At 37.4% G+C, this 24542-nt stretch overlaps 1 protein-coding gene across 14 annotated transcripts in view; it reads right to left on the minus strand.

The window, feature by feature from the left end:
* LOC113044175 (sorbin and SH3 domain-containing protein 2-like) overlaps positions 1–24542 on the minus strand; it is a 76665-nt gene that overhangs the window by 20938 nt on the left and 31185 nt on the right. For 10 of the 14 annotated variants that reach the window (XM_026203883.1, XM_026203870.1, XM_026203875.1 and 7 more), the window contains exons 2-12: positions 16530–16585; positions 13631–13657; positions 13268–13392; positions 10740–11315; positions 9314–9700; positions 7842–7962; positions 6221–6396; positions 2206–2272; positions 2052–2102; positions 563–767; positions 182–296 (exon numbers count right to left, since the gene is read on the minus strand). In XM_026203883.1, coding sequence (XP_026059668.1) covers positions 182–296; positions 563–767; positions 2052–2102; positions 2206–2272; positions 6221–6396; positions 7842–7962; positions 9314–9700; positions 10740–11315; positions 13268–13392; positions 13631–13657; positions 16530–16539 — 1860 coding nt within the window. In that variant the 5' untranslated portion in view covers positions 16540–16585. Of the gene's footprint in view, positions 1–181; positions 297–562; positions 768–2051; positions 2103–2205; positions 2273–6220; positions 6397–7841; positions 7963–9313; positions 9701–10739; positions 11316–13267; positions 13393–13630; positions 13658–16529; positions 16586–24119; positions 24252–24542 lie in introns of those variants that run through there. The other 4 variants (XM_026203872.1, XM_026203880.1, XM_026203879.1 and 1 more) reach the window with 4 other exon arrangements.

Here is a 24542-nt window from a genome sequence, read left to right on the forward strand (position 1 = left end):
ATTTTGTGATTAAACAGACTGGAACAGCACTGAATTACTCTACAGTAAAATGAAACAGGATTGCCTTTAGACCTTAGCAACCTTGGGTCCATGTTATGTGAGGATTTTTACAGCAGGTTAAATTAAATGTATGAATAAGAATCACTTAGATATAATGATTCAATTAAATAAGATTACTCACAGGCCTTTCTTGCTCAAGGATTGAGGATTTGCCAGGCTCATATTCAAAGATGCTCCGTGGTTCTGCTCGGTATTTACGTGTGTCCACTTTTCGATCTGGAGGACCCCACTCATTTCTATAGATGAGAATAAGAACCAATCAGAGTTGTTTTTAACCAATCAGAAGCCAGTACACTGTAACATATGTGGCACAGGGTTTACTTTGAAACTTTTTAACCATAAATTTTCAGAATTTTTAACCAGAAATATCACAAACAATTACAGAGAAATGACAATTAACCCCTTGAATTAAACACGCAATTTTGAAGTTTAAACACTGCAATAGTATTTTCTTGCAAAATGCACTCTTTTACAGTGTAGCTCAGGATGTCAGGAGTCTTACGGGTCGTGCGAGAACTCTTTCTCTCTGTCCATGTCTCGTGAGCGGAGCTGGAGGAGAGAGGGCATCGGAGGGGGTGGAGGGGGCACGGGAGATGGCGAGAGCTCCCGGTGGACGGCACCGTCTGGCGTGTCTGAGGTATTTCTAGAGAGAGGCCGGTAGGTGTGCGTTCGAGGGGGCGGGTGGGCATGGACAGGAGGGTAATTTTCTAAAACAGAAGCACAATATTCAGAGTCATATAATAGATCAAGAAAACAAATGTACAGTTGCTATACATATTTGGACATTACAGCTAAATATTAACATATGACTGTACACTGTACACATCTGAATTTTGGGGTTGGTAAGTTTTTCTGCTCATGCTCATCAAGTCTGCATTTATATAAAAATATATTAACAATGTAATATAATAAGAAACAAAATTGCTTATTTTAAAGAAAAAAATATATTTTTTTTTTTTTTAGAAATGCACAATATAGAATGTAATGCAATAATATAAAATGATACTGCTTTTAAGAAGTTTGGGATCAGTAAGATTTTTTATGTTTTTAAAGAATTTTCTTATACTCATCAAGGCTATATCTATTTGATCAAAAAGAAAACAAATGTAATTTTGTGAAATATTATTGCAATTTAGAATAACATTTAATATACTTTAAAATATAATTTATACATGTGAATCAAAACTGAATTTCAGCATCATTACTTTGTTCTGCAGTGTCACATGAGCCTTCAGAAATATGCTGATTTATTACCAATGAAAGCTTTTTCAGGATTCTTTGAAATATAAAAAAGTTAAAAAGAACAGTGTTTATTCAAAATAGAAATGTGTTGTGCTACAATATACATTACTACTCAAAAGTACGGGGTCAGTACATTTTTTTTTTTTTTTTTAAATAAATTAATACTTTTGTTCAGCAATGATGTGTTAAATTGATAAAAAGTGAGAGTAAAGACTTATATTGTTAGACATTATTTATATTTTTAATCAATTCTGTTCTTTTTAACTTTTTATTAATCAAATAATTAAAGCTAAAAGTATCACAGGTTGCAAAAAAATATTGAACAGCACAACAGTTTCATCAGTGATAATAAATATACATATTTGAATTTCTGAAGCATCATGTGACATTGCAGACTGGACCAATGGCTGATGAAAACATACATTGTACATAGTACATTATCCACTCACTGGCAACTTTAATCGGTATACCTGTTTAATTGCTTGCTAACTAATAGCTAATCAGCCAATCACATGGCAGCAACTCAAAAGGAGAAAATATCCAGTGAGCGGCAGTTGCAAAAGGGGGTCCAACCCCGTACTAGCAAGGTATACCTAATAAAGTGGCCTGTGTGTGAGTGTGTGTGTGTGTATACCCCACCATCGTATATATAAAACCATTCTTATATAAAGGAACACAGACATGATTTAAACTTTTACTACATACATGTGTTGGATTAAGCAGATATGAAAGTTAATATCAGAACTTACCATCGTTTATGACAGCGTATGTTGCATTGTATGTGTCTGCATAGTCATCATCTGGTGAAAACATTAAACAGAAATGAAATCAAAGTGTGTGTTTGTGAGTCATCCGAAATGAATACTGCAGGATACGTTTTAGTGTGTCCTTCCACTCACTCACCTGCTTTATGAACCATGTGGATCTGTTTGAACATGGTCTTGTACCAGTCCTTGGGTCTGTCCACAGTCTAAATAGAAGCACACACACACAAAAACACACACACACAGCATGTGCAATTTGCCTTGTCAGTTTGCCGGTTAAGCGCACAAACAGCTAACAGCATTTGTCATTACCTGACAACCAACAAAATCACCAGAGCACAGAGTGAGAGAGACAGACAGGGAGTATCATAGTAACCTTCCAGGAAAGAGCCAGGAATGTTCTCTTCCCCTCACAAACACACACATTCACAGACAGTCTGAACTGCTGAGAACTCAGAAGCATTCCTCTAACCACAGTAAGAGGATCAAATGTCAAAATAACTTAAACACAAATTAAGAAAAATGCCCTCAAAACAGATGACAGCTTGTCTGTTGTTTTAAACTGAACAGTGAGAGTGAACAGATGTTGTGCTGTTTAAAAACATTCAGAAAGAAAGAAAGATTGTTTTATTTTGTTTTGATAAGGCAACAAGTAATAAAACCTCATGTAAATCTCAGTTTTTGTATTAACCAGTCACAAGCGCGATAAGCAGTAGAATAATCTGCCAATATTTTTGGGGTTTATATTAAATATAAACCCAAAAAATATTGACAGAATATTCTACTGCTTATCACTTATTTTATGTGCCTTCATGTTGTAGAGCACCATCAACTCTAAATCTCATTGCTAGTACATGTTAACAGTTCAATATATGGAATTATTACTACAAAAATATTTCCAAATGAAGTCAAAGCCACTCACGTCTTCTGAGCAACAAACAGATGTCTTTTTCGTAAATGAATCTGTGTTTTGAACTAATCAGTTGAATGAATGATTCAATAAGCCCTTTCACACATGCAGACTTTTCCTTAAAATTACCGATCAATTGCTGTAAAGAGATCATGTGTGAACAGGATCTTTAAAAAAATACCGGTAAATTCATTCTGGCAACTTACCGGTATGAGAAGTTGTAACATTACCAGTAAATAGAAAATTCTGCTGTGTGAGAACGCAGAAGGAAAATTATCGGTATGAGCACGTACGAGATTGGAACGCGGTTACATAAGACATTTAATCTGGGCCAATCATAAAAATGTGACGCATTCAAGCACAGTTTACAAAAATAAAATAAATGTCATCCAACTGGAGAAACAGTGAAATTAAAGCGGTTTTCCTTATTTGGGCGAATTAAGAAATTTGTCGACATCTGAGAGGAACTGTTAGTAATGCAGTAACATATGATAAAATATTATAGTCCAATCTATAGAAAGCTTTAAGTTACTACTTAACGAAATAAAACAAATAGAAAAAGATGTTGAGTCAGGCAACTTCATCCTTGCGACACAGAATCAGAAAACACTAGTTTATTAGTAAATAATTCAAATATCTCATTACTATTTCCCCCTGTCACATTCATGGTAATTACTTTTGCCGGTGCTTTGCACCATCTTTTGAACTCATTTTGAACAATTTGAATGCAGAACTGTTCATCTGTGCTGACGGCACATAGACTTTTTGATATTAATTTGGATCAGCATAGGCTACATTAGTGAACGCATCTTTTCTGCAATGTCGTGCGTCTTACAGACTGCATTTTACAACTTCATTGTGCTATTACTCCTTTCAATCCGAATTTCACTCAACTGGTCAGCTCCCGACAGCATCATGTGTTTTATTAATGGTGAGCATAATTATTTATATATTTATTTAAATGAATGTAATCGATTAGATATCATAATATTTAGGCTATAATAATTATAAAGCTGGTTGGTCTGTATCGGTGACATAATATTTAAATGATATGCATGCGGCCCATGAGTCTTGCACTTTGACCATGGTGCAGCTCAGTGAAAAAAAAAAAAAAGGTTGAGAACCACTGCTCTAAACAGTAGCTTGAATTCAGAGCAACCCCAAACTAGTGTCGCCGAGGACACATGTGATGAAGCACGTCATCGACTCTTACGATGTCTATTACCATATCTCTGCAACAAAAACATTTGCATGAATGCAAAAATTTTAAACAAAAATGTAACATCAACAAAAATACTGACCATTCATCCCCATTGAAACTGTGTGTACGGTATACTGTTCATGTCCCGAAACGTAATAAAAACATCTTCAAAGTAGTCCATGTAACATCATAGGGTCAGTTAGAATATTTTAAAGCATCGAAAATACATTTTGGTCCAAAAATAGCAAAAACCATGACTTTATTCAGCATTGTCTTCTCTTCTGTGTCTTTGTGAGTGAGTTCAAAACACAACAGTTCAATGATATCCGGTTCGCAAACGAATCACTCAATGTAACCGGATCTTCTTGAACCAATTCGAGAACCGAGGAGCTGATGATACTGCGCATATGTTGTGTGATTCATCATGAAGCAGACTGACACACAGAGCATCTGAACCAACTGGACAGAGCGTCTGAACTGAACTGGTTCTTTTGGTGATTGATTCTGAACTGATTCTGTGCTAATGTTATGAGCGCGGTTAAACCGAAGGCTTGAATAAAGGTCAATCGTCAACAATGATATCATTACGTCGAGTGCAAAAGAACCGGTGAACTGTTTTCTTCAACCGGTTTATTCAATCGAAATGTCCAGAAGAATCAGTTTGCGGAAAAGAACCAAATTTCCCATCACTACTGGTGATCCGAAAACTGATGCAACCGTCGAGAACGAGTTTATCTTTTGTTCATTATCTGGCTCGGCTCGGTGTTCATCTTGAGTTCTCTCTTCCAGGAGTTCAGTCAGTGTACTGTTTGAGTAAATGAATTACTCCAGGATATTGGTTTGTTTGAACTCAGAGGGAATGTCAGCCACATTAAAAATGTTAACAGCTTAAGTCATTTGTGGATTAATGCTTATTGGAGACGAGAACCGTTTCAAACAATTCAGCTCGATTTTGTGAACTGGTTCAAGAAGATCCGGTTACATCGAGTGATTCCTTCGCGAACCGGCTATCATTGAACTGTTGTTTTGAACTCTCTTACAACAGACACGGAAGAGAAGACAATGCTGAATAAACTTGTAGTTTTTTATATTTTTGTACCAAAATGTATTTTCGATATTTCAAAAAATTCTAACTGACCCTGTGATGTCACATGGATTACTTTGAAGATGTTTTTCTTACCTTCCAGGACATGGACAGTATACCGTACACACAGTTTCAATGGAGGGACTGAGAGCTCTCGGACTAAATCTAAAATATCTTAAACTGTGTTCCGAAAAAGAAAGGACGTCTTACGGGTTTGGAACGACATGAGGGTGAGTCATTAATGACATAATTTTCATTTTTCGCTGAACTAACCCTTTAATGATGTCACAGAATTTACCGGTATTTTGGAATGGATGGGTGAATGGTGCTTTTCTGAAGAAAAAAAAAACACAAAATGTCTTTTGGGAACAGCACATTTTGCACAATGAATTTACCGGTAAAGTCGTTCTGGTAATTTTTCGGCAATTTACTGGTATTACTGTATGAAAGGGGCTACAGACTCATTTCTAAAGACAGTCCTTTGTCACAACATACATACATATGTAACTTGACAAATTACTCATCTGTAAATATATCATTCATAACTTTAGACAAAAGAAAATAAAATAAAAAATCACTAAATACTTCACTAAAGTGTCATCATGACACATTAATGGCAAAACTGTGTATACATTTAAGTGTATATATATAATGAACTGTGGCTACAGTGAAACATGGGTGAAATAAATTTAAAGGAGCAAAATACACTGGAAAATTTACTTTGTAATAATTTTCACTCCAAATTTGCTTGCAAAATTCACAAATAATAACAAAGGAACAGCAATAACACATTGAAAATGCAATTTTTAAGTAGACCAACTAAAATAGTATTTATTTGTAAACCGTACTTCAATAATCTTTATTTTATTAAGCAATAAGGCCGATCTTTTTTAAAGTGTAGTTGTTTTTAATTTGTCATTTTTGTCAGTTCCCTTAAAAATGTCTGGAATATCACTCACCGTTCGGATGGCGATGGGAATGCCTGACTCATCCACTGGTCCAATGCCTTCGTAATGGGGAGCTTTTATGATGGACACCTTCTTCTCTTCCTCTGAGAAACGAGCAATGGGCACAGAGCTACTGACCACTGTCTGACCAGAGACAATGGTCTCTCTCTTCACCGTCTCTGAACCCTCTGAGTGTGTGTGTGTGTGTGTGTGTGTGAGAGAGAGAGAGAGAGAGAGAGAGAGAGAGAGAGAGAAAGAGAGAGATAAAAAGAGTTTTAAAAAAGTGCTGTGCAATTGATTCTTGTCAAATTGTGACCTCAGTGAGTTCCTGGGTAACAGAGAGGGTAGACAGTGCACTACTTAGTATCAACCTTTTCAACTAAACATCTCTCCCTCACACACGCATCATTGATTGCTGTGCTGCTATTGGCTGTTCATTAGACTGCTGCCATAGCTACAGCCACACTGCAGGACTCAAAATTTGTTACTGTCAGTACTTCATTGTATGCTATTATTAATCAGAAAGGCAACTAATTTGATATCCGTGAGAATGTCACACTAAGCAATCAAAAACTGCCTTTAATGAAAGCAATCTATTATGTTTCCCAAAATTTTATGAGATGGCATAATCATGGAAAATATTACACAGTGTCAATGTCACAGTGTCATATATATATATATATATATATATATATATATATATATAGTGACATAAGTCTGAGCTGGACAGTCACAGTCAAATCTAATTTAATAGAGCAGGAACACTGACATGGCACAATCTCTCACCCTGACTAAGCACCCTGAACTATGAAATATGTATGACACAGCATAAATGAGACAGCTACTTTTATTCCTTCACCTATGCTAAGTTAGCACTAGCACAAAGACAGTGACATGAGGAAACACTAAAGCAAACTTTTTGTCAGCATCTTTTCTTTAAACCACTTCAACAATAGTATGAATTTGCCTTCCTAAGCAAATCCGAGTCAGACCTTTGCCTCTCCTCAGTTTCCCTCTGTTCAGGTATTGATTGCACCGGTCTGGCCTAATGGATGCAAATGCATCATATCCTGAGGACTGGACTGCACCGTTAACTGGCATCCACTAACAAGAATTGTGCATTACAAATCCATTATTTTAGAACACCAAAACTAGGACTCAATCAATAGAAGGACAAAAAGACAATTGAGGAAATATTTTTTTTTAGAAAACGTGTCCAAATAGGCTTACTTACATACCATTGAGTATGCAAAAAACATTACACCAAAGAGTGTTTAAACGGTATTCTAAAATAAAATATGCAAAAGTACCTGGATGATCTACTATGTCCGGCAAGATTTTAGAGTGCCATGGACATGTTACTATCGCATAATGCCAAATAGTCGTGAGGTAAGTTTCAAACATAAAGTAGTATCTACTAGGCTATTTTCATACAGATTTTATCTGATGCAGTTACTATCTCTCTTTTTATGTCTAGTCTACATCACATATAAAAACTAGTTTTACATGTGGGTGAGACATCCTATTCCAGTCTAAGTGGGCGGTTTAAGGCCTGAATAAGCAATGTTCGGCTGGTGGTCCAAACTCTGCTTTGCAATACTAGCCAGAGGTCTGTGTGGGACTTTCCTCTCACCTGAACTACGACCCTGCTGGATCTTTACCAGGCCAGGGCTGAGGTTTGGGGGTGGAGGCGGGTACACAGGCGGAGAAAAGGGCCTCCGAGATTGAGAGCTTCCGTTCACTGCCATCTGACCCTAGGCAACATAAAAAATAAATCAGTTTACAAGAGATGGAAATATGTTATTTGTAGAGTCACTTTATGTCAAACAAGTATGAGTGGGGGACAGCTATGGGACAATAAGAAGTTAGAAGAATGAGAAATGCAAGACACAAGAGCACACATCAAAAGATACTGTACAATAGATGTATAATGTATAATAAATGCATTACTGAGGAAAACTCTTGTTACAAAAAAGATAAAGGTGCTTCTGCAGTAACATAAGTTGAATGATGGATGACACATGAAGAGGTAACTGAAAAACTGTTAGACTACATGACAACAAACACACTTTGAAAGAACCTTCAGTATATAATGAGTGCAGGACAATCTATGTAAGAAAGAGTGTTAACACTGGAATATGGTATCATTATACATTCATATTCCAAAGAAGTTCAAGTTTTCAGTCAACAGCAGCAATATAAAATGCAAATGTTAATCTCAAACAGACTTCATGAAAGGAGAAATAGAAAATTCTAGAGTCTACATAAAATTAAACTGTCCTCTTTCTTCATACGCATACCTGGACTTCATACTTCTATTAATATATAGTATGAAATATTATATATACATTATCATTTAAATGTTTGTGTTCAGAAAGATTTTATTATTTTTTTATTTATTTTTTTATAAGACAGGAATAATTTTATTTGACAAGAATGCATTACATTTATCAAAAGTGACAGTAAAGATATTTATATTTCTATCTAATCAAAGCATCTTTAAAAATGCATCATGGGTTTCAACAAAAATATTGAGCAGCAAATCTTCTTATAAACACTCATATTTATAATAAATGTTTTGTGAGCACCATATCAGCATATTAGAATATAATAATCAATACCAAAGACTGGCTGCTAAAAATATAGCTTATTTAAAATATATTAAATTATATTTTGTACAAAAACTATATTTTTGATCAAATAAATGCAGCCTCATGTAAGGTTCTTTTTTTAAAAACACCAAACATCTTACAGACTCTCTCTCTCTCTCTATATATATATACACAGTATCCGTTTTTCCAGACACAGTTTTTAATACTGTTTCATTTTAAAACATGTCACATTATGTGTGCATGTTTACTTTAAATGGGAAACAACATACATATCATACAATGAAATACCGAATACATAAAACAGAGTGAGAATCAAGCGTAAAACAAAAGACAAAGCAGCCACCTGCTGTAAGCTGACACATTCAAGCATGTGACTCAAAGTTAGACATTCAACAGTGCTGAAAGACTAGTTGAGGACATACAAATACGAGCAGATTCAAACAAACATGACACCAGACTGGAGTGAGGTGTGCCAGTTGAGCGTGATAGTTACGTTAGTGCCCATGGCAGTTGACGGGGCGGTAGGAAGCTCGTCAGGGACGTTGGAGGCATGGCTGAGTGTGGGGGATGGGGTGGGTGTGCCTGCAGGGGAGGAGTCCATGCCGCAGATCTGCAGCTCCTCCAGCCCAGCTGTGGATGATGAATAATGACTCAACGCTGACACGGTTACTGGTGACGGGGCAGGTGAGGCCGACATTAGCCCAGAACGTTCCAGAGGGGTATAGGGTGTTGGTGACAGGGCTTTGGGCAATAACCCTGAGAGGAAGTCAGGGGAATCCTGACTGGCCCGGCTATACGGTGACCGGCGAGCTGAAGGGTCTGGGGAGGGCGGTCCAGAAGAGAACGGCCCGGTGCTCCCTCTTACAGGGGAAAACTCACGCTGATGGAGGAGGGTGTGAGGGAATAAAAGGGAAGGAAGACAAGAATTGAAAGTGAACATAAAGCAAAGCCGGTGAGCAAGAAGTGACATACGGGCACAGGCGGATTGAACCATGTTGAGTGAAGAAAAACAAGTGGAACTGTGGGAAGGAATAAAAGGTTGCTGGAAAAATAAAATAATATAGTAATTAGCAGTAAACACACGTTCTTTCATCAAGCTGTCTGTGTATGTTCACTTCAGATGAAGATGAATGAATGCTAAATGGGTCACACTCAATGAGTATACCGTAAGAAATAGAGACACCAAAATCTCAAAAAATTTGGAATAATTAAGATTTCACCAAGGCTGCATTTATTCGCTGAAAAATATAGTAAAATTCATAAATATTATTAGAATTTTAAATTATAATTTTAAATAGTTTGGTGATTAAGAAACATTTATTTTTATCAGTGTTGAAAAACGTGCCGCCAATTTTTTTTGTGGAAACTGTGACACTCTACTATTCCATAGTTGGAGGTAAGTCGGATTTAAAATAATAATAATTATTAAAATAATGAATTACTTATATTCAACAAAAATGCATTACATTGATCAAAAGTGACAGTAAAGCCACTTTATAATGTGTAAAGATTTCTATTTCAAAGAAATGCTGTTTATTTGAATTTTCTGTTTAAACAATCTTTAACATTCAGCAGAGAGTTCATGTTTTAAACAGATTATAATAATACAATTATTAATAACTGAATACCAATAATACATGACAATAACTGAGCAAAACATCAGCATATTATAATGATTTCTGAAGGATTATATGACATTGCATACTGGAGAAATGGCTGTTGAAAATGAAGCTTTCTCATCATAGTAATATATTCAAAAAGAAAGCAGTTTTAAATATTTAATGGTATTTATTACAACATTTCTGCTTCTACTGTAGTTTTAATCAAATAAATGCAGCCTTTTAAAAATTTTCATTATTCCAAATTTTTGACCAGTAGTATAAGTGTACATTAACACTGTAAATAAATGACAGTAATACCACCAAACTGCTTGCTGGTCTTGGTGGTACAACAGGGGCTCGCATGGGGTCAGCGTGGTCCACTGCGTTTGTCCTGGATCTAGTCTCAAGCCCTGACTGGGCCTCTGCTTGAGGTTCTGGACTGCGAGGAGCTAACTGGACGGAGAGAGAAGCTACGTGTGTTTCAGAAGTAGCAGTGGGGTTTTGAGGTGGGGAAGCAGATGGCTTAGTTTTAGACTTAGGGTCAGTTTTAATCATGTTCATCTTGTTAGGTGCTTCATTTAGTAGGTCGCTTGAGAATTTTGAGGATGACAATTTGTTCCCCAGAACCCGAGTGATAAAACTGTTAGCATTAGCCTGTTGGGACAAGGGGGGCTCCTCGAGTGGGGCTCCAGAGGTGCTAGTGGAGGTTCGGGTGTTCTTAGAGTATGAGTATGAGGAGGTGGCACTAGATTGGATGGTGTAAGAGCCTGAGGAAATGACTTCATTAATCTGTGGGGAAGAGAGGGAGGTGTCTGACAGCAATGCAAGGGAACTGTAAGATGGGGGGTTAGGGGTCATGTGATAGCTCTCTCTCCGAGGGGGTGGCGAGGGGACCTGATAGAGAAAAGGTCAATTCAAATATGTAAAGTCAGTTTAAATAAAGCACATTTTCTCAGAGATATTTCAAATCAACTGCTTTAGGGGTCAAGAAAATCACACTTGATATGAATCCTATAGAAAGACCTTATCATATTGGAAAAAGAGCATGACCAATATTAATACAAACAGTTGTGAAGCAAAATCATTTCAAAGTAGCACATAACATGAAAGCAGAGGATTGCTTGTTGTGAGAAGAAAATGAATAGGGTGCAAAAAAAAATCTAACAGCAGTATGATAAAGAAGCAGGAATGCATTAATAGCTTATTTACAAAAAAATATATTTATATATTACAATATATATATATTAGTGCTGTCAATCGATTAAAAAAAATTAACTAATTAATCGCACAATTTTTTAAAATTAATCGCGATTAATCGCGATTAATCGCAATTAAAAGACTGAAACTTTTTGGATATGTAAATGTAAAATGTAAATAATTAATGTAAACTCAAGACAAAGAAACTATTTAAATTCAAAATATGATTGTTTATTGGAATTTTTGTTTAACTTGTAACACAGATTTTCTCATGTAAACAACATACCTGCAATAAACCATCAATATCCTCCAAATTAACTGTTGGCTTGAAAGGCATTTAACACAGGCAACACAGGCATTTAAGTACCATTTGAATTTCAAAACAATCAATGCCAATAAAAAACAAAAATGATTTCCACGTTGAATTCTAAGTGGACTGCAAAAAAATTCCAAAGTATAGTCATTGCCAGTGCTTTAAGTGGGCCAGTGCACAGGTACTCAGTACCGGCACTTCCAAATATAGCTCTTGAGCGTACCGCCACCTCTCCGTGCGCCCAGAACGTGCTTTTAGCGTACCGGTACGCTCATTTGGACATCTGTTTTAATAGAGGTTTTAATCTTTTTGCCGATTTTCAGAGTGCCCTTCACAATGCAAGCTTCCTAATTCATCCCACCCAGAGCAGAAACTACATTACCCATTCACCCTTAAGTTATACAAGTGAATAGCGCATGTGTCGCTTTTCCCACTGTTTAGTGTCAACAACTCAACGTGGCCGGAGAAGGTGTGTGAAACTCGTTGTGAGTTATACTAAAGCAAAATCTTGATCTTGATTGTCTGATAAACATTAAAAACTGTCTGCGGAGGTTGAGTCGTCCTGCCGCCCCCGCTGGCTGTTCATTGGCTGCAGCATCTTTTTTCTAAGTTCTAAAAAAATACCGTAGACGGCAAGGCACAAATTTAGATATTCATTTATCTAATTAATCTATAGCCTATGCACAAAGACAATATGATCTTTTTGTCCCCTTTTTGTTTTAAAGCTTGATGAAGAGAGAGAGCGCAAGTTGCTGCAGCTGAGGAGGACAGTGATGCGCGCGCACAGGAGTGATTGACAGTTCGTGGCACTGTGTACAAAAAATACTCCGCTACACAATTATTTATTTATTTTCGTTTAAGCTTATTAACGTTAGCGTTACAGAAAGGTCTGATTTACGCACTGTTACAGTCATTGTTTTTTTTTTTTTAAAACAATGACATTTGAGTTCATGATTTTAATGTTGCTGTTTCTTGTGGCAGACTGAATGAAGAGTAATGTTTCTTGTGGCAGACTGAAGAGTAATCCGGCAGAGTTTTATACTGAAACTTTCCGTCTAAAAGTCCTTCCTTGGTCTTATCCATATTTCTTTGCACGTTGAACACACATAGGCCACAACTGGAAATAAAAAAAACTGCAACCGCGTTAATTGCGTTATTTTTTTTTAACGCGTTAAATATTTCAAATTAATCGAATGCGTTAACGTGCTAATTTTGACAGCACTAATATATATATATATATATATATATATATATATATATATATATATTATATATATATATATATATATATATATATATATATATATACATATACATATTATAGATGAATATGTACCGGTGTCGGAGATTTTTTATCCTGTAGGTTTGGTTTAATGCTGCGGAAGCCTTTAGCAGTCAAGGACGAACTGCTGGGATCTCCATTCCTTAACCCCTCAGACACACTGTGTGAACGCCAGGCATCTACACACACAGACACACATTTTTTTTTATTTTTTTTTTATAAATAAACAATAAAAAAATAAATACCCCCTCCCCAACACACACACATACAAGACACACACACACAAGACACACACACACACACACACACACACACACACACACACACACACACACACACACACACATATATATATATATATATATATATATAAACACATCAATGAAGACAGACAAACATGCAACAACAAACACTTGCCTGAATCTGATGACTGGGAATCACTACCTGTGAAAAGTAAAGATGCATTAAAACATATAACATAAAAATGCATTTACCATGATAACACCATAGAATTACCTGAGAAAAGCAAGACAAACATATAACAAAAGACACAAAACATGCAGAAATGTCATACCCATTGAAACTAAGACAAAATTCTCTTGTATACTCCTTAATACTCAATACTCATATGCAGGGTGCGATTTGTGAAAATTACAGATGAGGGGAAGGTTTTGAAACATTTAAATTCCTAAAAATAAATCATGAGAACATGAACAAAATGACGTCATGAACTAATTAGCATATTTATGACTTCTTATAAGCTTCTTATTGTATTGTCTCCCTATGCTCAAATGCTGCAATTTAATTAAGCCATTTAATTTAATTCTCAATAAAACTGTTTTTATTACTATATTTTAATGTTTCTGTTTGTCAGACAACGGAATGAATATTATAATGACTGAAACATGGTCCATTAAGACTACACCAGTTCTCAAACATTAATCTGCACTAATGAAATCAAATACACATACGATAAAGTCAGTGGTTGTGCTGTGACTGATGTTGGCTATACTTGCTTGTAAAATAGAGTTAGTGACTCTTTACAGAATGTCTTTTTTTTTTTTTTTTTTTTTAAATAAAAGTGCTGCTCCTCACTGCGCTCGCTGAACACAGCAGATGCAGAGAGAGAGGTTCGCGCTGGGAAAGAGAGACCTCGCGCTCGTGCGGCAGCACCAGAGAGTCTCAGAGACTAAATAATGATTCCCCAAAAAGTCGCTAGATTTGCTAGACAAAGACGCCAAGTTGGCAACTCCACTGTCCAGCGGACCGGCTTCAACCGTCTCACAATTGTTTATAGGCTATTACTCGTGAGCTGTAACCAATCAGATAGCGCCGTGGGCGGGACATTGAGCAAGTCTGCTCAATGCAGATGCAGGGATACATTGACCAGAAAGGGGGAAATCCCACGCATCCCCTCCGGCAAATCGCACCCTGCTCCTATGCTATGCCTATATTTTGAACTACTAAGCTGTTAACCAAGCTGTTTTTTTTCTTTAGTTACGTCTAATTTTGCTTATTACACCATGAGATGGTCCTGCCATTTGTGCATAATGACTACAATATGGGATTAAAAAGAGAGATGCAGAAATACAGAGAACAAGAAGATTACAGAGCAGAAGCTGCTACTGAACACAGGGAAAGAAAGAGACCGCTAGTAAGACCACACAAAGTTTGAAACACCTACTACTCTCATAATGATAATTAAAACTACAATATATAAACTCAAAGATTGGAAGAACACGAGCTTACATTTTGAACAAAACTAATATACTTTACAACAGTTCATATACATGATCACATGCTGTCCTAATGTAGAGGTTGCAGCATTGTATGGGCTATTACAAGTAAAAGTGAAAGGCAAAGTCTCCATGTTGCTATTCAAACATCTGCTGTATTTTGTCAAACCAGGCCATGCATTAAAAGAGTACAACTGTGCATCTGTGAATGAATGCTTGACTGCCTGTCTGTGGCCAGCAGCTTTTCAAAACTAAAAGACGTGTTGTCATATCTCTGGAAGGTCTTGACAGCATGTCACTTTTTTCATCAGACTCACATAACCAGCAGAATATGACCGAGAAAATGCCTGGATCCTTGTAACAATCAGCACAGAAAAATTGCAGCTAGTCTTTTTATTTTTACGTTAAAATATCATTGAGTGTGTGTTTGTGTTTTGAAAAGGTAAATGGTTTTATTGATTGAATTTAAACCTGAACACTCTACAACACATTGGATTCAATATAGCTAGCTGACTGCAGACTGAGCATTATTTTTTTAATTCAGAAGGCACATTTTTAATTTGAATAGATTACATTCAATCAGAAAAATTTGAGAAAATTGAGAAAGCTATGTTTTCAATAGTATATTATTATTGCATCAAAAGCTCTTATTTAATTTAGGGCTATCAATCGATTACAAAGTGTAAACAAATTAACTTTATTCTTAAAATGCTCTGAAAAAAAAAACCATATGACTACATTTAAATATGGGATAAGACCCAATTAATATAACGACCTGAAATTAACTTGGTAAATTGACAGGCTTAATTTAAAGATGTTAAACATTTACAGTATGTACTCTATGTATAATAGAAAGTAAAACATATTAAACAGGAAATTTTTATTTGGCCTTTCAAATTATTCCTTTTAAATTTGATCATATACTGTATACTGACAACATGGAAGATCCTTAATCTAATACTTCTGTTCTCATCTCATCAGACCATAAAAAGATTCATAAAAAAATTAAGAAAAAAAAGAAAAAATAAACCAATGTAGCATGACAAATATGGAACACAACAGATGTAGTGAACACATGTAAAACAAACTAACAACGCAAATAGAACACCAGGGAGAAAATGCATTTAAATAACTAAGGCAGATGAAACAACGTTAAGCAAAATGAGATAACACCTTCTAGAAAGTCTATTTTAAAGATCTGTGTCTTAGATAGCCCTGCTCCATTACTGATACCTGCAGCAGTGTACAGGTTGGGTGAGCTCTGGACCCTCTTCACAGGCCAGAGAGTGAGCGACAGGGATGCTCTTTTATGAGCATAACCTCCGTTATCTGGAGTATGTTTGTTTGCACATGCACACGCAGAAGCACACATGCAAAACAAACACAAAGCAAAGCACATGCATTGTTAATGCAACATTATTGCACCAAAGATAATGCAAAAACTTAATTAAACGATGAATGATTACCTACCATTCAAATGTTTTATTTTTTTTATTTAACCAAGGATGCATTAACTTGTTAAATTGTAAACCATAAAGACATTTATAATGTAAAAAAATTTACACAAATATTGGACTTACCTGTATTCATGATGAAGATCTCCGCTGATCTGTGTTCTGAAGAAGGACACTTTCACCTGTAAAACACATCAAGCTATTCTTAATAATCTCAAAATCAATTCATTTTCATCTACATACAGTAAATAGATGTTTGAATTAGATCTTATATATAAGCAAGCTAATTTATTAGCCGGCACTGTCTTGTTGTGCTAAAGTCCCTAAACTGTTTAGCGACCGTGAATTTTTATCTAGCAGTTCTTTGACTTGTACAGGTTATATTTACTCAGATTGATATCAGATATAGAGGATAGGCCTGTTCTGTTTTAAACATGTTTGTTGTGTATCAAATGAAGACATAGTCCTTAATATGGATCCATGACAGTCAACAGCTAGAAAGTGTGGCGTCTGTGTGTGTCTAGTATGTAGTAATACTCTGACTGACACCAGACAGTCTGGACACCAGGAATACACTCGATGTGCCTGCGATGTGTTAATTTTACAGTGCATTACACACATATTTCACTCTCTCTCTCGACACTATCAACATTTGCAAACATGAAGCATGAGGTGTGGAATGTGTGTGGTGGAATCTCACCATAGCATTTGTATCTGTCTCATATGAATACTAAATAATGTTTCCCAATATACATGTTAACAAGATAAGAGATAGGATTTATGTCGAGATGAGGTTTTGATGATGGTGCTCCACTTCTGAATAGCAAGAGTTGAGGATTTCCATACACTCCTTACAATAACTTATAACGTGCATCTCATGTTCACTGAGGCTAACAGGGAGCAGACATAATGGATTAAAGAGAGAGAGAGAGAGAGAGAGAGAGAGAGAGAGAGAGAGAGAGAGAGCATTTAGACATAAAAATAAAATCCAGTTGTCCGATATCCCTTTGCCACTGACAGATTTATAACTTGCCAGGAGAAACATTCTACACTCAGGGAGTGAAAACGTTGTCAACACTATTTGAATCTTAGTAACTTGAGGTCCTAATGTGACCTAGAATACCATATTAATTTTTAACCGTTAAACTTTTTAACTTGACATATCAAATGAATAAAGTCTTGGTTAGATGAAGCCGACACTCTATAAGACTATAAGTCAGAAAAGACATCAGATCATAGACTGCCGACAAAAAAAGAAAAAAATCTCAATACATTCACTAAGTTGCTATGTACTTTTCAGTTGTCCCCTACAGTAATGCAAAAAGTAGAAGAACACTCCAGAAGTATTTATACACATAACATGCTGTGTGACCCAGCTAATGCCATGAAGGTTCTTCCCAAATTTGGTGGGCCCAAAATAAAGGCACTAAAAGCACTAATAATAGTCTGTAGCATCTTTAAAAAGAATGAGTCTCTGGGACATAAAGAAAATGGAAGCAAAACACAGACTATTTAAGGATCATCTGCACTATCCGGTACCAATTTACTATTTTACTATGAAGCTGTCCTATTTCCAACACACTATTTTAGGTTTTGGTGAAGCGATGGTGAATTCTTAATAATTTGTACAAATTTATTCATAAATGTTCATATAATCTTCTTAAGCTCCACTAAGGGGTTAGGTTTAGGGGTGGACTTTCATGCTCAGTCATACAAATTTGCCACCAATTAAAAAAAAAAAAAAAAATTTAAACAGACACGTTATCTCATGAGACTGGGTTTAAAAAAAATACACATACTCTACATCATGGGGGTCATTTTAGGTTGAGGGCCGGATTAGAGAAAACGCCTTCTTGCGTGGGACAACTTGTTAAAACTTTTCAGTGGCTCACAATTGCATTAATATTAACCATTCAAACTACAATATTAGGAAAATTAGGAAAACTTTTTTTTTTTTCGCCAAAGATGATGCTAGATTATTTTAAAGGTATTGACATTAAATGCTATCTCAATATACAGTATATATAAAAACAACAAAAAATGTATCAACTGATAAACATGCTACACTCTTACTTGTACCATACATTTTCCTTATTTTTCTGCTCCCCATCATCCATTTGCTTTCATATTGGTATATGTGACTCAAACCTTTTTACAATCCAATTCCCGATGGATAAAATCACATCCTGTCCATCCAATCTCAAAATGTTATATTCTAATCCACAGCTGCAGCTCTGAGCACCTGATTAGTTACTGGCAATATTAGTGCAAATCCCTCTGGGTGCACTTGATTGTGACAAACATTCAATGCCATCTGCAGCTTGCGTTAACAGGCAATTAAGCTGGCATTTCCGTTATGTAATGGACTAGCTGCCACAGCTATTCACTTCGCCATGAATACTGTAATTCTCCATTGTTTGACAAGGCTCAGCTGGAAGATATTTGTGTTTTCAGATATTCAGTTTTTGGCACAAATAGCCGAAGGCAGCTCAGTACAGATTTTGTCAGTAGCTTTGAGTGTTTACTTGCAGATTTCATGAAAGGACTCAGAGACTAATAAAGTTGTTCTTAGCTATTTTCTTGCACACATATGGGCTTTCACACTTGAGATTGCTAAATGAGAAATTTTTAACCAGGGGTTAGTGATAACACACTCATTTGTGGTCTCTTAAATTCTCTTTTTCACACACACTCATACTGCCCATGTCAGTGGCATACAGTAGTGCACTGTGCAAACTCTGTAGTGCAAATTAATTTAGTTAGTACTAATTTTATTTGATCGATAACTTATTTTTCTTATTCCATTGTCTTTTTCTTGTTTGGGGGGGGGGGGGTTATTGGGGAATCACAGTATACTCAAAACAAAAAACTAGGCTACACCACTTAATGTAGCACATTCAAAGCACGTAGGCTTATTTCCTCTTCATATTTCATAAAATATACACTATTATATAGAACTAAAGTGTGTAAAATTAATTTATTCAGAAATGTCATGTTTGTGTGTTTTTTTTTATTTCCTTTTTGTTATTTAAATTAATAGACCTATTTGGAAACAGGTGCACTGAAAAAAAGAAATATATATAAATTGGATTTGGTAAGTGGTTGCAATCAACTGATTTTATCTACATTTAAATAACCAAATTTAGTTGACTAACTTTTTTTTATGTAGCTAAAATAAGTAATTTGCAACCAACTTAAAAAAAAAAAAAAAAATAGTAATAGTATCTGCTGCTTCACAAACCCCTTATGTTAACATACACATCAAGAACCAAGACGTCGCCCAGCATGGCGCAGCCGGGGCCCCACCCTGAAGCTAGGCACCTTTAGGGGCGTGATTGGGAGGAACGGCCACCCTGACCTGAACCCGAGCGGTGTTCTGTTATTGGATTTCTGTGCTAACCACGGTTTGTCTATAACGAACACCATGTTCAAGCATAAGGGTGTTCATCAGTGCACGTGGCACCAGGACACCCTAGGCCGGAGGTCGATGATCGACTTCGTGGTCGTGTCATCAGACCTTTGGCCATATGTCTTGGACACTCGGGTGAAGAGAGGGGCGGAGCTGTCAACTGATCACCACCTGGTGGTGAGTTGGATCTGATGGCGGGGGAAGAAGTTGGACAGACTCGGCAGAGCCAAACGTACTGTGAGGGTCTGTTGGGAACGTTTGGCCGAGCCCACTGTCAGAGAGATCTTCAACTCCCACCTCCGGCAGAGCTTCGACCAGATCCTGAGGGAGTCTGGAGATATTGAGTCCGAGTGGACCATGTTCTCCATCTCCATTGTCACTGCGGCTGCTCGGAGCTGTGGCCGTAAGGTCTCCGGTGCCTGTCGAGGCAATAATCCCCGAACCCGGTGGTGGACACCGGAAGTAAGGGATGCCGTCAAGCTGAAGAAGGAGTCCTATTGGGCCTGGATGGCTTGTGGGACTCCGGGAGCAGCTGACAGGTACCGGCAGGCCAAGCGTACTGCAGCCCGGCTAGTCGTGTAGGCAAAAAATCGGGCCTGGGAGGAGTTCGGTGAGGCGATGGAGAAAGACTATCGGTTGGCCTCGAGGAGATTCTGGCAAACTGTTTGACGCCTCAGGAGGGGGAAACAGTGCCCTACCAACACTGTTTACAGTGGAGATGGGCACCTGTTGACCTCAACTGGGGATATCGTCGGGCGGTGGAGGGGATACTTTGAGGATCTCCTCAATCCCACCAACTTGTGTTCCGTTGAGGAAGCAGTGGCTGGGGACTCGGAGGAGGACTCGTCCATCACCCGGGCTGAAGTCATCGAGGTAGTTAAAAAGCTCCTCGTGGCAAGGCACCGGGGTGGATGAGATCCGCCCTGAGTACCTCAAGTCTGTCTGACACGCCTCTGCAACATCGCATGGCGTTTGGGGACAGTACCTCTGGACTGGCAGACCGGGGTGGTGGTCCCTCTTTTCAAGAAGGGGGACCGGAGAGTGTGTTCCAACTGTAGGGGATCACACTTCTCAGCCTCCCCGGGAAAGTCTATGCCAGGGTACTGGAGAGGAGAATTCGGCCGATAGTGGAACCTCGGATTCAGGAGGAACAGTGTGGTTTTCGTCCCAGTCGTGGAACACTGGACCAGCTCTATACCCTTTCCAGGGTGATGGAGGGTTCATGGGAGTTTGCCCAACTAGTCTACATGTGTTTTGTGGATTTGGAGAAGGCATTCGACCGTGTTCCTCACGACATCCTGTGGAGGGTGTTCTGGGAGTATGGGGTCGGCGGCCCCCTGCTTAGGGCTGATCGGTCCCTGTACGACCGGAGCTAGAGCTTGGTTCGCATTGCCGGCAGTAAGTCAGACCTGTTCCCGGTACATGTTGGACTCCAGCAGGGCTGCCCTTTGTCACCGGTTCTGTTCATTATTTTTATGGACAGAATTTCTAGGCACAGTCTGGTTTGGGGACCATACGATTTCGTCGCTGCTTTTTGCGGATGATGTTGCCGTGTTGGCCTCCTCAGACCAGGATCTTTAGCGTACACTAGGACGGTTTGCAGCCGAGTGTGAAGCGGCTGGGATGAGAATCAGCACCTCCAAGTCCGAGGCCATGGTTCTCAGTCTGAAAAGGGTGGATTGCCCACTTCAGGTTGGTGGAGAGTTCCTGCCTCAAATGGAGGAGTTCAGGTATCTTGGGGTCTTGTTCACGAGTGAGGGAAGATGGAACGTGAGATTGACAGACGGATCGGTGCAGCTTCTGCAGTAATGCGGTCACTGTACCCCTCTGTCGTGGTGAAGAAGGAGCTGAGCTGTAAGGCAAAGCTCTCCATTTACCGGTCAATCTACGTTCCTATTCTCAGCTGTGGGTCATGACCGAAATGACAAGATCCCAGATACAGGCGGCTGAAATGAGCTTGTTAGATAGGGTGAGATAGGGTGAGAAGCTCGGTCACTCGGGAGGAGCTCAGAGTAGAGCCACTGCTCCTCCACATTGAGAGGAGCCAGCTGAGGTGGCTCTGGCATCTATTTCTGATGCCTCCTGGACACCTTCCCAGGGAGGTGTTCCAGGCACGTCTCACCGGGAGGAGGCCCCGGAGAAGACCTAGGACACGCTGGAGGGACTATGTCTCCCGGCAGGCCTGGGAATGCCTTGGGGTCCCCCTGGAAAAGCTGGAAGAAGTGGCTAGGGAGAGGGAAGTCTGGGCGTCTCTGCTTAGACTGTTGCCCCCGCGACCCAGCCCTGGATAAGCGGAAGATGATGGATGGAAGGATAGCTGCTGGTGTCTGTGTTTTCATTTTGACGACTATTGTTATTGTGCAGAATTGAGTGTGCAAGCTTGAAATTAACTAATGTGAATCACAAAAGGAGATATGAAATGATTACCCTTTCAGTGTTTTTGTAAGCATGCCACTAAAGCTGCAGCTGCTTCTGGTGATAGGCTACTATAACAGACTACAGGAACGATAACATTACTGTAACGAAACGACAGAAAATTAGCCAGATAAGGCTGATATTATCCTATACATTACAGAAAACAAGGCTGATGCTATTGTAGCGTTACCTGGAACATCAAAGTAACAAATAGCTAGGCTATGTTATCATTAATGTAACTGTAACAGCAGGGGATTGTTGGCATATAAAAACAATGAGTGATTTCAATGAACAAAAAGTTAATATTAAGTTACTTACATTGCCTGATTTTGCTCTATTTTGTAAACTAAAATAGTTTCAAACAAATGCACAACTGAACCTCTGCACATCTCCTTTCAAACACAGCATTGTTTTCGAATGAATCTGCGTTTTTAAATGAATCATTTCAATGAGTCAATTAAATTATCCATTCATAAAGACATGATTTGTTCTTGAATGATTCAGCCTTTTGAACAAATCAATTGAGTGAATGATTCAGTGATAAAATCAGTAACTTGCCACCACCTAATGGCAGATTTAGTTTAATTTTTCAAGTATCATTTCAGTTTTTTAAATCATTGAATATTTCTAAACTCAAAATGTTATATTTTAACATTATTCTCAACCTGAATTTATAAAGTTCACTGCACTCATGCAACCCCTTGAGCCTCATTAACTGTCTGTAAATACCTACAGACCACTTTTGTGTTCTTCTATGCCAACTCTGTAGTCCAAATTAATGTTGTTAATATCAATTTAATTTGATTGATTACTTATTATTCTCATTCTATTGTTTTTTGTTTGTTTGTTTGTTTGTTTTTTTTTGGGGGGGAGGGGGGGTATTGGGGGAATCACATTGTACTCACTGCAAAAAACTAGGCTGAATGTACCCTATTATACCCTATTATATAGAACTAACCTGTATAAAATAATTTTATTCAGAAATATCATGTTTGTGATTTTTTTTTTTATTTGATTTATTTATTAATTCATTATTTAAATTAATAGAATCTAAAACTCTATCCATTAAAAATTTAGCAAATTCCTTTTTTTTTGTGCACCTTTTTGCAAATATATCTATTAAATCTATTAAATAGATATATTTGCAAACAGGTGCACTGAAGAAAAAAAATGGAATTTGCTAAATTTTTTAAGGTCAAGTCAATTGATTTTAGAAGATACATTTAAATAAACAAATTTAGTTGACTAACTCTCAGTGTTTTATTATTTTTTTATATTTATGTAGCTAAAATAAGTGATTTGATTTGTGATTTAAAACATATATTTATACTTTTTTCAGTGCAATTAGTTGCTGGTGTCGGTCACAAAACTTATGAAAAGATGCTTTGTGAAAATGACTGGCAACAGCTGGTCTTAAATTCTTTAGACAGCACAAATATTATATTTGTATAATAAACTGGGAGGCCATTTCATTAGACTGCACAGGCCTGTGCCCGTCAGACCCATCCACTGCCTACACCCCTGGAAGGTGGGCACTATAGATCAGCATACAGTGACAGGACAGGACATGGATCGAGTTTTAATGGGCAGACCAGAGGCATCACAACAGCTGTTTAATGGAACACACACTATTATTTTTTTTTAAAGAAGTCTCCTATGCCTACCAAGACTGCATATATTGGGAAAATATTATTACAATTTACAGTTTTCAGTGTGACACCATTTTTTAGAAATCATTCTAATATGCTAATTTGGTGCTCAGGAAAAACATTCTCATTATTATCAATGTTAAAAACAGTTGTGCTGTTTAATGTATTTGCATAATATTAAATAAATACCTTTTGTAACATAAAATGTCAGAATAAGTCTCAGGATAAATCCTTTTTACTTACAGACCCCAAACGTGTGTATGTTCATATGCTGTCCAATTCTGAAGTGTTACATACAGGAGTGTTGTGAAGACCAAGAGAGTTCTCTAGGGATCTTTCTCATTTTGTGAAGGAGTAAAATCTAGGAAGCAATATTAGAGCAATATGAGATGAAGGAGGACACACAATCTCAAATTGTGAAATCCATCACAAAGTTCTTCCATGATTCTCGAAAAACTGTTTGTGATCATGAATCTAGTTTGTCTGCAGGGAACTGATCTAATAGCTGATTCACAGGAGTTCTGGCAACCATAAGAACATCAATATGAACCACATGACAGAAGATATTTTACGTCTGACAGCACTACAGATATATTTGCTATTTATACATCTTAAGGTATCCATCAACTTCTCCAGTAAAGGGATATTTAGAATTTAAGTAAATGA

The sequence above is a fragment of the Carassius auratus genome, chromosome 26 (genome assembly GCF_003368295.1).
Source record: "Carassius auratus strain Wakin chromosome 26, ASM336829v1, whole genome shotgun sequence".
Taxonomy (NCBI): Eukaryota; Metazoa; Chordata; class Actinopteri; order Cypriniformes; family Cyprinidae; genus Carassius; species Carassius auratus.